The sequence below is a fragment of the Somniosus microcephalus genome, chromosome 1 (genome assembly GCF_052327205.1).
Source record: "Somniosus microcephalus isolate GS21.2 chromosome 1, FLI_Smic_1.0, whole genome shotgun sequence".
NCBI classification, from domain to species: domain Eukaryota; kingdom Metazoa; phylum Chordata; class Chondrichthyes; order Squaliformes; family Somniosidae; genus Somniosus; species Somniosus microcephalus.
Window position 1 is genome coordinate 210,962,495 of NC_140987.1, and position 14,357 is coordinate 210,976,851.

The window sequence follows — 14,357 nt, forward strand, 5'->3', positions numbered from 1 at the left end:
TCTTCCTGCAACGCTACAGTTTTTAAAAATAAGGCAAATGGTATTTGTTTACTTTCGACTGAGCCTTTGTAATCGGATAATCTAACAGCTTGGACATAAAATCCAAACACTCTTGATTCTATATTTGCTACTGAAGTCCTTAAGGCAGTCAAGAATGCATATTCATTACTCATCAAATCCTGCAATATCCTAGAATGACAAAAGGAAATAGAAGCATACATGATAATTTTTTTTTTACCTCCTGGGCTAGGCATGATGGGAGTTCCTGGAGGCCCTCCACCACCAGGGGGTCCCTGCAAAATAATATTCATCAGGAATTCAGTGCATAACATTCATCTGAAATGTAGTAGATATAATCTGCTAATTAAGTAGAACCATGAACTTCTTTGTGTTTACAGCCATGTCTAAAAGAAAATCAGCTGATCTGTTCTAACACTAATTTATTTTTTTCAAATGTAGAAAAGACTGGTGTTACACATATAAATCTACACAGCCAGGCGCTACTACTGGCCTCAATATCTCCAGGAGGTGGAGAGGGGGAAATTAGCAATGGATCCTCTCCTGATTACTATCCAGCGACCTCTGCAGCAAAGTGTGCATATGTGAATGTCAGGATCAAGCTGATCTATGATGCCCCTTACAGTTCAATAGCCTATCAACCCTCACTGTCTAGGCATGCAGATGATGGATGGCCACTTGGGCATGGACCAGTAACCATCTGTGCTTGTGAAAGTGCACCCCTACTAAGAATTAATGGCTCTAAGAGAGGGGTGCAAAAATTGAAAAAAAAAGTTGTTCAAAAAGAATGTCTTCCTTTTAACCAATCTGAACTATTGGATTTGATTATAATGCCAAATTACCTGTATCATGACAACACTTGCTTATTTAAGAAAAAAGAACTTGCATTTATATAGCACCTTTTATCGCCTTGACATCCCAAAGTGCTTTACAGCCAATTAAGTACTTTTGAAGTGTAGTCACTGTTGTAATTTAGGAAATGTGGCAGCCAATTTGCACATAGCAAAGTCCCACATACAGCAATACGATAATGACCAGGTAATTTTTTTTTAGTGATGCTGGTTCAGGAATAAATGTTGGCCAGGACACTGGGAGAACTCCCCTGTTCTTCAAACAATGCCATGGAATCCTTTACATCCACCTGAGAGAGCAGATGTGGCATCGGTTTAACATCTCTGAAGAACGGCACCTCTGACAGTGCAGCACTCCCTCAGTACTGCACTGGAGTGTCAGCCTAGAATTATGTGCTCAAGTCCCTAATTTGAAGCTTTCAACAGTTGAAACTTACTTATAGCATGTGGAATTGTAGACAAACTGCCAGAGCGAAAAAAAAATTATACTATTGACACTCTATAGCATACAACCAAGTTCAGTGTAATATTAGATGCAATGCTCTTTGTTCTTGATTATGACAGCTGAACATTAAACCCATGTTTAGAGTGCACAAAGCACAATGATAAGGAAAGCCACTTTAAAACCCTTTAAAATATATATTGTATGAAGTAGCCACCAGGGAACATCAAGACCAATTCAATCTTAGAGTTCCGACATTCATTTAAGCTTTTCATAGTTTGTGACATTAGTAAAGTCCCTTGACAGAACTTTTACGGTTATGCTATTTTCTTGTAACTATACAAATGCAAGTCTTTCTTTTTTTAACATGCTATGAAAAAAAACTAATATAACAACAATATGAACTGCAAGGTGCATTATCATTTTAGTTTGAATCACATTATTCAATCATGGAAGTCTAATACCTGCCTGAAATGTTTGTACAATACAGTCATTCACATGCTAATCTTCACTCATTTAAAATAGTAAATAGACCCATATGCAAGTGACACATGTAGCATGAGCTCCAAGTCAATAGCCCATCTCATTGGTTCAGAGAACTTTCCAACGCTGTTTTGGAGCAATTGCTTGCTTCAGGGTAGTATCTGAGTGGATGTGTGCACAGGCCGGCAATGGGGCTGTAACACTATTAACTCTGAATATTCATTAAACTTAGAAGGGAAGGATCAGTAACTTTATTCTGTAACCAAAACAATAAAGGGATTGCACTGATTAATATGGACAGCAGCCAATCAGAAGAAACCAGGGCATTTACAGAGAAAATGGCTAAAGGCACCCAGCCCCATCATTTAAGCTCCTTTCAAGTACTCCAAATTGAGCTACAGAAGTTGGCTTCTCCAAGAAAACATTTTCCAACGATTTACAGCTTCATACTCTTGAGTAAAATGGCTAAAAACTGCTCTCCATGAGCAATACCATGGGAGATCAATTAATATAGATTTATTAAAAAATAAGCATTCTGCGCATTTCGTACACATCACACTTTTCCAGTCACAATTTTTAATACGTAAAATTATTGCAGCTGATTGGGTTAGATTTTGAATTTATGTGATCATAGAATAGGATCATAGAAATTTACGGCACAGAAGGAGACCATTTGGCCCACCATGTATGTGCCGGCCGAAAAAGAGCTATCCAGCCTAATCTCACTTTCCAGCTCTTGGTCCGTAGCCTTGTAGGTTCCGGCACGTCAAGTGCATATCCAAATACTTTTCAAATGCGATGAGAGTTTCTGCCTCTACCACCTTTTCAGGCAATGAGTTCCAGACCCCCAGCACCCTCTGGGTGAAAAATAATTCTCCTTAACTCCCCTCTAATCCTTCTACCAATGACTTCAAATCTATGCCCCCTCATTATTGACCTCTCTGCTAAATGATAAATAACTATGAAACATGATGAAAATCTAACAACACAAACAGCAAAAATTGAACAATTAAAATCACTCAAAAACCTTTCATTCACCATTTCCTTTCCCACACACTCAAATATCCAGAGCTTAAAATAAAGTTTCTAATATAAGAAAAACATTTAAAAATCTATATTTTTTAAGAACATAATTAAATTTATCTATAAACTATCTTTTGTGCCTTTAAGTACTTTCATTGCATTTTTATTTGGAAGCTTTAGCATTTCTCAAAAGCCTGGGCTTGGAGCTGATATTCTTTGCAGAGCTATCATTGAGCGGAGTTATCAATTATACCTCTGCCTGCAATTCACAGGATGCCACAGTCTGAGCATGTGCATTGTGGATAACCTCCCAAAATGCATCAGTGTCACTCTCTTAGTGCATGTCATTCCTGAGGCTATATAGAATCAGACAGTTTTAGCACACAGAAACAGGCCATTTGTCCCATCAAGTCCATATTTTTCTCCATGAGACATCTAGGGGGTGAAATTCAATAAGGCCCGAAACTGGGAGTGGGCACCGCGATGCAAGATATGCCTGCGCCTGTTCAGAAAGCGCAGGCAGTACGTCAATTTGTTGCTCCTGCTACTTAACATGATAGCAGTACACAGCCTAGCGACGAATGCGTCGCCAACAAGCTGTGCACTCAGCAAGGGCCCAAGTTCGTGGTGCTGGAGCGAGGCTGGCTTTACTTAAAGCTAGCCTCCTCCTTTTCAAGGCAGTCTCTAGCTCATAAAGCCGAACTGCCTTCTGCAAAAAAAAATTAAAATCCTTCAGCACTAGGCAGTCTGCAGCTCTGAGAGCTGAACTGCCTTCTGCACATAAAACATGCTAAGAGTGCTCAGCACTGACAAAAATGGCTCAACAGGCTAGGGAAAGGGCACCCAGAGTCTCGGATGCAGAACTCCAGCTTTGTGCAGGGGGTCAACACTGGAAGAGAGGTCCTCTACTCAAAGGGGTCAGGAGGCCGTCCAGAAAGTATGATATGGGAACAGATTGCCACTGTCGGGCAGGGCGGAAGCAACATGGGATAGACAGAGCTAAGCGATCTCACAACCATCGGATCAAATCAAAGCTCTGCAGTCCTGCCACATCCAGTCGTGAGTGGTGGTGGACAATTAAACAGTTAACAGGAGGAGGAGGCTCCAAAAATATCCCCATCCTCAATGATGGTGGAGCCCAGCACGTGAGTGCAAAAGGCAAGGCTGAAGCATTTGCAACTATCTTCAGCCAGAAGTGCCGAGTGGATGATCCATCGCGGCCTCCTCCTGAGGTCCCCAGCATCACAGGTGCCAGTCTTCAGCCCATTCAATTCACTCCACGTGATGTCAAGAAATGGCTGAAGACACTGGATACTGCAAAGGCTATGGGCCCTGACAACATTCCGGCAATAGTACTGAAGACTTGTGCTCCAGAACTAGCTGCGCCCCTAGCCAAGCTGTTCCAGTACAGCTACAACACTGGCATCTACCCGACAATGTGGAAAATTGCCCAAGTATGTCCTGTCTACAAAAAGCAGGACAAATCTGACCCGGCCAATTACCGTCCCATCAGTCTACTCTCAATCATCAGCAAAGTGATGGAAGGTGTCGTCGACAGTGCTATCAAGCGGCACTTACTCAGCAATAACCTGCTAACTGACGCCCAGTTTGGGTTCCGCCAGGGCCACTCAGCTCCTGACCTCATTACAGCCTTGGTCCAAACATGGACAAAAGAGCTGAACTCAAGAGGTGAGGTGAGAGTGACTGCCCTTGACATCAAGGCAGCATTTGATCGAGTGTGGCATCAAGGAGCCCTAGCAAAACTGAAGTCAATGGGAATCAAGGGGAAAACTCTCCATTGGTTGGAATCATACCTAGCACAAAGGAAGTTGGCTGTGGTTGTTGGAGGTCATTCATCTCAATCACATGACATCACTGCAGGAGTTCCTCAGGGCAGTGTCCTAGGCCCAACCATCTTCAGCTGTTTCATCAATGACCTTCACTCCATCATAAGGTCAGAAGTGGGATGTTCGCTGATGATTGCACACTGTTCAGCACCATTCGAGACTCGTCAGATACTGACGCAGTCCGTGTCCATATGCAGCAAGACCTGGACAACATTCAGACTTGGGCTGACAAGTGGCAAGTAACATTCGCACCACACAAGTGCCAGGCAATGACCATCTCCAACAAGCGAGACTCTAACCATCTCCCCTTGACATTCAATGGCATTACCATCGCTGAATCCCCCACTATCAACATCCTGGGGGTTACCATTTATCAGAAACTGAACTGGACCAGCCATATAAATACTGTGGCTACAAGAGCAGGCCAGAGGCTGGGAATTCTGCGGCGAGTGTCTCACCTCCTGACTCCCCAAAGCCTTTCCACCATCTACAAGGCACAAGTCAGGAGTGTGATGGAATACTCTCCACTTGCCTGGATGAGTGCAGCTCCAAAAACACTCAAGAAGCTCGACACCATTCAGGGTAAAGCAGCCCGCTTGATTGGCACTCCATCCACCACCTTCAACATTCACTCCCTCCACCACCGGCACACTGTGGCTGCAGTGTGCACCATCTACAAGATGCACTGCAGCAACTCGCCAAAGCTCCTTCAACAGCACCTTCCAAACCCGCGACCTCTACCACTTAGAAGGACAAGGGCAGCAGATGCATGGGAACATCACCACCTACAAGTTCCCCTCCAAGCCATACACCATCCTGACTTGGACCTGTATTGCCATTCCTTCACTGTCGCTGGGCCAAAATCCTGGAACTCCCTTCCTAACAGCATTGTGGGTGTACCTACACCATATGGACTGCAGCGGTTCAAGGCGGTGGCTCACCACCATCTTCTCAAGGGCAATTAGGGATGGGCACTAAATGCAGGCCTAGCCAGCGATGCCCACATCCCATCAATGAATTTAAAAAAAAAGGGTCACCTCCAGGACCTGGTTCCAGTGCCCAAAGAAGATACATGGGGTTGGATTTTGTCACTGGGGTGGGCTGGGGTCGTGTCATCCGCTTTTCGTGTTATCCACCCGATTCCATGTTTGGACGAAGGCTGTAATGAGGTCGGCAGCCGAGTGGTTTTGGCGGAAACCAAACTGAGCTTCAGTGAGCAGGTTACTGCTGAGTAAGTGCCGCTTGATAGCACTATCGACGACACCTTCCATCACTTTGCTGATGATTGAGAGTAGACTGATGCAGGGGTAATTGGCTGAATTGGATTTGTCCAGCTTTTTGTGGACATGATACACCTGGGCAGTTTTCCACATTGTCGGATAGGTGCCAGTGTTGTAGCTGTACTGGAACAGCTTGGCTAGTTCTAGAGCACAAGTCTTCAGCGCGATAGCCGGGATGTTGTCAGGGCCCATAGCCTTTGCTGTATCCAGTGTGCTCAACCGTTTCTTGATATCACATGGAGTGAATCAAATTGGCTGAAGACTGGCTTCTGTGATGGTGGGGACCGCAGGAGGAAGCTGATATGGATCATCCACTCGGCATTTCTGGCTGAAGATGGTTGCAAATGCTTCAGCCTTGTCTTTTGCACTCACATGCTGGACTCCACCATCATTGAGGTGCCATTCACAACTCCTCAGATAATGAAGCAGTCCATGGACGACGTTCAGGCTTGGGCTGATAAGTGGCAGGTAACATTCGCGTCACAGAAGTGCCAGGCAATGACTATCTCCAACAAGCGAGAGTTTAAACACCACCCCTTGACATTCAATGGAATTACCGTCATCGAATCCCCCACCATCAACATCCTGGGGGGTCACCATTGATCAGACACTTAACTGGACCAGCCACATAAATACTGTGGCAACAAGAGCAGGTCAGAGGCTCAAAAAAAAATCAAATCAACTTTTATTGTCATTGTTAGTGCACAAGTGCAGTACAACGAAATGTAGGCTTGCGGCTCCCGAGAGTGTACAATTTGGATTCGGACACTTAAACATTTAAACATTTCAACATACATTTGTACATATATATTAGCATAACTATGACCATAATAAAGTGCATCGGCAGGTGTGCAGGCTTTAGTGTTTCTTTGTGGAGTTCAGTAGGATGACAGCCCTGGGAAAGAAGCTGTTCCTAAATCGCTAGGTATTCTGCGGCGAGTGTCTCACCTCCTGACTCCCCAAAGCCTTTCTACCATCTACAAGGCACAAGTAAGGAGTGTGATGGAATATTCTTCACTTGCCTGGATGAGTGCAGCTCCAACAACACTCAAGAAACTCAACACCATCCAGGACAAAGCAGCCCGCTTGATTGGCACCCCATCTACCACCTTAAACATCCACTTTCTCCACCACCGGCGTACCGTGGCTGCAGTGTGTACCATCTACAAGATGCACTGCAGCAACTCGCCAAGGCTTCTTCGGCAGCACCTCCCAAACCCGCGACCTCTTCCACCTAGAAGGACAAGGGCAGCAGACGCATGGGAACACCACCACTTCCAAGTTCCCCTCCATGTCACACATCATCCTGACTTAGAAGTATATCGCCGATCCTTCATCGTCACTGGGTCAAAATCCTGAAACTCCCTACATAACAACACTGTGAAAGTACCTTCACCACATGGACTGCAGCGGTTCAAGAAAGATGCTCACCACCACCTTCTCAAGGGCAATTAGGGATGGGCAATAAATGCTGGCCTTGCCAGCAATGCCCACATCCCATAAAAACGAATTTTAAAAAATTAGTTTATTTTTTGATGTAATAATCGATGTATATATGGACAAAGTTGGATTGGAAAGTTTGTGTTGTGGTGGCTTTTATTTCAGCATTGTGGCCAAGAGGACGCTGTGATGGTCAGTAACAGAGGGAAGATAAGGTGCGAGACAAAAGTTGAAAGGGGAATTGGGGTTGTGTTCACTGGTACTGCAGGTGGATGATTCCATCCCAGATATCCCGGCCAGAAAGGGGCTGTCTAACATAAGAACATAAGAAATAGGAGCAGGAGTAGGCCAATCGGCCCCTCGAGCCTGCTCCGCCATTCAATAAGATCATGGCTGATCTGATCCTAACCGTCAATCTCTATCACAGAACTATCTCCTGAAACTAACAGAATTAGACACATGAAATAGGAGCAGGATCAGGCTACATGGCCCCTGGGCCCGCTCCGCTACCCACAGGGCCATGACCGATCCGAACCGACACTCATGTCCAAATTCCTGCCCGCTCCCCGTAACCCTTAATTCCCTTTACTTCTAGGAAACTGTCTATTTCTGTTTTAAATTTATGTAATGATGTAGCTTCTACAGCTTTTTGGGGCAGCATATTCCATGGACCTACCACCCTCTGAGTGAAGTAGTTCCTCCTCATCTCAGTTTTGAAAGAGCAGCCCCTTATTCTAAGACTATGCCCCCTAGTTCTAGTTTCACCCATCATCGGGAACATCCTCCCCGCATCCACCCGATCCAACCCCTTCACAATCTTATATGTTTCAATAAGATCGCCTCTCATTCTTCTGAACTCCAATGAGTAGAGTCACAATCTACTCAACCTCTCCTCATATGTCCATCCCCTCATCCCCGGGATTAACCGAGTGAACCTTCTTTGTACTGACTCGAGAGCAAGTATGTCTTTTCTTAAGTATGGACACCAGAACTGTATGCAGTATTCCAGGTGCGGTCTCACCAATACCTTGTACAACTGAAGCAATACCTCCCTATTTTTATATTCTATCCCCCTAGCAATGAAAGCCAACATTCCATTGGCCTTCTTAATCACTTGCTGCACCTGCATACTAACCTTTTGAGTTTCGTGCACCAGGACCCCCAGATCCCTTTGTACTTCAGTACTTTCCAGTTTCTTGCCATTAAGATAATAACTTGCTCTACGATTTTTCCTGCCAAAGTGCATAACCTCACACTTTCCAGTATTGTATTCCATCTGCCAAATCTCTGCCCACTTACTTAGCCTGTCTATGTCCCCTTGCAGGTTTTTTATGTCCTCCTCACTCACTACTTTCCCTCCCATCTTAGTATCATCTGCAAACTTTGATATGTTACACTCGGTCCCCTCCTCCAAATCGTTAATATAGATTGTAAAGAGTTGGGGACCCAGCACTGACCCCTGCGGAACACCACTAGTTACTGATTGCCAGTCTGAGAATGAACCATTTATCCCAACTCTCTGCCTTCTGTTAGATAGCCAATCCTCTATCCATGCCAGAATATTACCCCCAATCCCGTGATTTTTTATCTTAAGCAATAATCTTTTGTGTGGCACCTTGTCAAATGCCTTTTGGAAGTCTAAATACACTACGTCCACTGGTTCCCCTTTATCCACCCTATATGTTACTTCATCAAAGAACTCCAGCAAATTTGTCAAACATGACTTCCCCTTCATAAAACCATGCTGACTTTGTCCTATTAAATTATGATTATCCAAATGTCCTGTTACTGTCTCCTTAATAACGGACTCCAAAATTTTACCTACCACAGATGTTAGGCTAACCGGTCTACAGTTTCCAGCCTTCTGTCTACTGCCCTTTTTAAATAAGGGTGTTATATTAGCAGTTTTCCAGTCTGCCGGGACCTTTGCCGAGTCCAGGGAGTTTTGGAAAATTATTACCAATGCATCCACAATCCCTACCGCCACTTCCCTCAAAACCCTAGGATGTAAGCCATCAGGTCCAGGTGATTTATCCGCCTTAAGTCCCATTATTTTACCGAGTACCACTTCCTTAGTGATTTTGATCGTGTTTATCTCCTCCCCCCCCATAGCCCCCTGTTTGTCCAGTGTTGGGATATTCTTAGTGTCCTCTACTGTAAAGACTGATACAAAATATTCATTCAGTGTTTTTGCCATCTCCATATTTCCCACCATTAATTTCCCGGTCTCATCCTTTAAGGGACCAACATTTACTTTAGCCACCCTTTTTCTTTTTATATAACTATAAAAACTCTTACTATCTGTTTTTATATTTTTTGCTAATTTACTTTCATAATCTATCTTCCCTTTCTTAATCAATCTTTTTGTTATTTTTTGCTGTCTTTTAAAGTTTTCCCAATCCTCTATCCTCCCACTAGATTTGGCTACCTTATATGCCCTTGTTTTTAGTCGAATACTATCCTTAATTTCTTTACTTAGCCACGGATGGCTGTCTTTTCTTTTACACCCTTTTCTTCTCAGTGGAATATATATTTTTTGGAAGTTGTAAAATAACTCCTTAAATGTACACCACTGATCATGTATCGTCTTACCCTTTAATCTATTTTCCCAATCCACTCTACTCAATTCCGCTCTCATACCTTCATAGTCTCCTTTATTCAAGCTTAGCACGCTTGTTTGAGATCCAACCTTCTCACCCTCTAATTGAATATGGAATTCAACCATGTTATGGTCATTCATTCCAAGGGGATCCTTTACTAGGACATTTTTAATTAATCCTGTCTCGTTACACAGGACCAGATCTAAGGTTGCTTGCCCCCTGGTCGGTTCAGTTACATACTGCTCAAGAAACCCATCCCTAATACACTCAATGAACTCATCCTCAAGGCAGCCCTGCCCAATTTGATTTGTCCAATTAATATGATAGTTAAAATCCCCCATAATTATAGATGTTCCCTTATTACAAGCCTCAACTATTTCCTGATTGATACTCCGTCCAACAGAGTTGCAACTGTTCGGAGGCCTATAGACTACGCCCACTAGTGTTTTTTTTCCCTTATTATTTCTTATCTCCACCTAAACTGTTTCATTATCCTGATCTTTTGACCCAATATCATTTCTCTGTATTACAGTGATTCCTTCCTTTATTAACATAGCCACCCCACCTCCCCTTCCTTCCTGCCTGTCCTTCCTAATCGTTAAATAACCTGGTATGTTTAATTCCCAGGCATTGTCACCCTGCAGCCATGTTTCTGTAATGGCCACAAGATCATACCCATATGTAGTTATTTGTGCCATTAACTCGTCTATTTTGATACGAATGCTACGTGCATTCAGATAGAGAACTTTCAAATATGTTTTGTGACACTTAGTTCCTGCTTTTGCCCTTTTTATTACTTTACCTTTTACTCCATACCTTCTGCCCCTTCCTGACACGCTCTGGTTTTTAATTTCCCCACTGCTACCTAAGTCTATGACCTTCTCTGCTGTCATTTTTATTATTTGCTCTCTCGGAACCTCCCCCCCACTAGTTAGTTTAAAGCCCTGAGTCTGGGTTGCCTCCTTCTGTAACATTTGCATATTGAATTATCATTGGCCCGCAGGCATCTGTAAGGAATGCCTATTATATTCACATGTGATCACATGCTGAGTTGTCATTGGCCTGCAGGCATCTGTAAGGACTGCTATTGTTTAGAAGACCCAGTAGGGGTCCTAACTCCATCTTGTCCCCACTGTGCTGTATGATTGAGATCACAGACCTGATGCTTCATACAAGAGTTTAAAATGTAATACTCCGTTGTCCTGCAATTTATTATTTTTGTACAAAGTGTGCAAAACAAGACATGGTGTCAGAACAGGGATTTGAAATGGACATCATTGGAGCTCCCTTACCTCGAATGAATTGGGAACCTTTGAATTTACATAGAGAATGGCGCAAGTTCAAGCAACACGTGGAGTTAATGTTCTCGGGTCCGTTGAAAAGCAAAGGGGAGGAAGAAAGATGCAGCTACCTACTCCTGTGGATCGGAGAAAAAGGGAGAGACATTTTTGAAACATGGTCTCTCACCGCGGATGAAGCAAAGGTACTGAAAAGTTATTTTGACCATTTTGAATCATATGTGATGCCCAAGACAAATACGATATTCGCCAGGTACAAGTTTCAGGAGAAAGTACAAGGAGCTAGTGCGTCATTTGAACAGTTCATGACTGAGTTAAAACTGCTGGTAAAAGACTGTGAATATGCCGATAAAGATGAGATGGTCAGAGACCGCATCGTGTTTGGAATACATTCAGCTAAAGTGAGAGAGAAACTTTTGAATGTTGGGTCCGGGCTAACGCTGGACAAACCTATGGACATAGCTAGATCGCACGAGATAGCCCAAGCACAGTTGAAAACCATAACCGGCGCCATGAGCAGCTCACGTGAACAGACAGTGCATGCAGTTACTAGACACACACCAAAGAACACCGCCCAGAGAGCGTGTTTCAGAGTTCTAAAAATGGGCGGCACAGACATAAAACGCTTCAAAAACTGTGGATATTCACACAGATCACACAGAAACCCCACAGTGCAGATAGAGGCCATTTCGGCCCATCGAGCCTGCATGTGGAAACATGATGCATGGAGAAAAGGAGCATTGCCCTGCCAAAGGAAGACAATGTGCTAAATGTGGTAAACGGAACCACTTTGCTAAAGTCTGCAGGACTGTTTTTGGAAAAACAGTACACACAGTGAGTGACAGCCAAATGCCAGATAGAGAGCCAAATGCAGAGGAACTGTTTATTGATTCTGTGTCACAGAAAAAACAGATTTCAGAGACTGAGCAAGCTTTTGCCGATATTGAGATAGGAAAACAGGGCAAAGAGCTTCAGTTTAAACTAGACACTGGCGCTCAGGTTAATGTAATTCCTCTGAGTGAGTATCACAGCTTGAAGGATGAGTGTGAGCTACAGCCCACCTGACGCAGACTGACCAGCTATGGGGGTGAACAGCTCATTGTAAAAGGCACATGCGTGATGAAATGCAAGTGCAAAGAAAGCGACATGATGTTGGACTTTTACATTGTTGACACTCGAGCACCTCCAGTGCTAGGTCTAAAGGCATGTTTAGACATGAACCTCGTCAAGCTAGTGCTATCATTGGCAGCACCAGCTGAGAAGCAGACAGTCATGGAGAAGTTTGCTGACATTTTCAAAGGAATCGGACTATTCCCAGGTGAATGCACTATTCACCTTGACCCAGCAGCAACCCCTGTGGTTTGCCCACCGAGAAGGATACCCCTTGCTCTACGTAGTCGCCTGAAGGAGGAGCTGCAGAGCATGGAGAATACAGAAATCATCGTCCGGGAAACAGAACCGACAGAGTGGGTCAACGCGTTAGTAGTGGTTGAGAAACCACGTACAGGCAAGCTCAGAGTCTGTCTCGACCCCAGAGATTTGAACAAGGATATCAAACGCCCTCACTACCCTCTACCAACGCTAGATGACATCACACGCAAGCTAGTGGGAGCACGTTACTTCAGTGTAATGGACGCACGATCAGGATACTGGACTATCAAGCTCACGGAAGAGTCATCTAAGCTAACAACGTTCAACACACCATTTGGACACTACCGATTTCTGCGTTTACCATTTGGTCTTATCTCAGCTCAGGATGAATTCCAGCGGAAGATCAACGAAACCTATGAAGGCCTCGACAGAGTAGTTGCAATCGTAGACGACATCCTCATCTATCGCAGGAATAGAGAGGAACATGACAGGAACCTCCGTGCGATGCTACAAAGATCACGGGAGAAAGGTATCCGGCTCAACCCCGAGAAAAGCATAATCGGATCCACCGAGATCAGTTATTTCGGGCATCGCCTCTCAACTGATGGCATTAAGCCGGATCCAGAGAAAATCTCCACCATCAAGAAGATGGAGCTGCCGAAGAACCACGCAGAGCTAGAGACAGTACAGGAAACTTTGTGCTATCCGGCACCAACGGGACTGAGCTGTTGCCGTTCTCTCAAAACTGCCGGACACACCAGCGTTAATGTTGAAGCATACGGAGCTTTTCATCTCCGTATCTGACAACAAACACTGTTGCTTAGCAACAGCTTCTAAACAGTCGGCCCGTACCTTGGACGCATCTCTGTAACTTAGCAACAGCTTCAGAGAGACTTTCCAGAGCCTGACTGTTGGAAAAAAAAGCCACGAGAAGAAAAAAAACCTAACAAAACAGCTCCTGATTTTTGCCGGTGGCTCGAGCTTGCCGGATACTTAGCCTCCGGATAACACAACGTTTCCAGTACTAGGCATGGTTGACTACTTAGCCAAGTTTGCCCCGAGCCTCTCTGAAATCAACGCACCCATGCGTCAGTTGCTCAAACAATCCAATGAGTTCCTGTGGGACAAACAACATGACACAGCATTTCAGAAAATGAAAGACCTAATCACCAGAGAACCAGGACCAGTTCTTGCCTACTTCGACCCCAACAAACAGCTCAGACTACAAGTGGACGCGTCAAAGTACGGACTAGGTGCAGTATTACTGCAAGAAGGAAAGCCCATCGGCTACGCTTCCAGATCTCTCACAGACAGTGAAATCAACTATGCTCAAATCGAGAAAGAGCTATATGCAATTCTGTTTGGATGTAAGCGTTTCCACCAGTACGTCTATGGCCGACAAGTCATTGTGGAATCCGACCACAAGCCCCTCGAGTCAATCATGAGGAAACCACTAGCCGCAGCCCCACCAAGGCTACAGAGAATGATCCTTCAGCTACAGAAGTATGACTTCACAATCATTCACCGTCCAGACAAAGACATTCCTGTCGCAGACACGCTCTCCAGAAAGTCTCTTAGCTACCAGGACAGCAGCCTCAGTGAAGGCATGGATGTGCAGGTGCACATGGTGTACAACAGCTTACCTGTGAGTGACTCAAAACTGAAGGAGATCCGAGCAGAAACAGAGAAAGATGCACAACTCAC

General features: G+C 44.4%; 1 protein-coding gene across 8 annotated transcripts in view; it reads right to left on the bottom strand.

The window, feature by feature from the left end:
- ssbp2b (single stranded DNA binding protein 2b) overlaps window positions 1-14,357 on the bottom strand; it is a 623,147-nt gene that overhangs the window by 76,158 nt on the left and 532,632 nt on the right. For all 8 annotated transcript variants that reach the window (XM_085989458.1, XM_085989445.1, XM_085989451.1 and 5 more), the window contains one exon: window positions 239-293. In XM_085989458.1, the coding sequence (XP_085845584.1) occupies window positions 239-293 (55 nt within the window). The remainder of the gene's footprint in view (window positions 1-238; window positions 294-14,357) is intronic.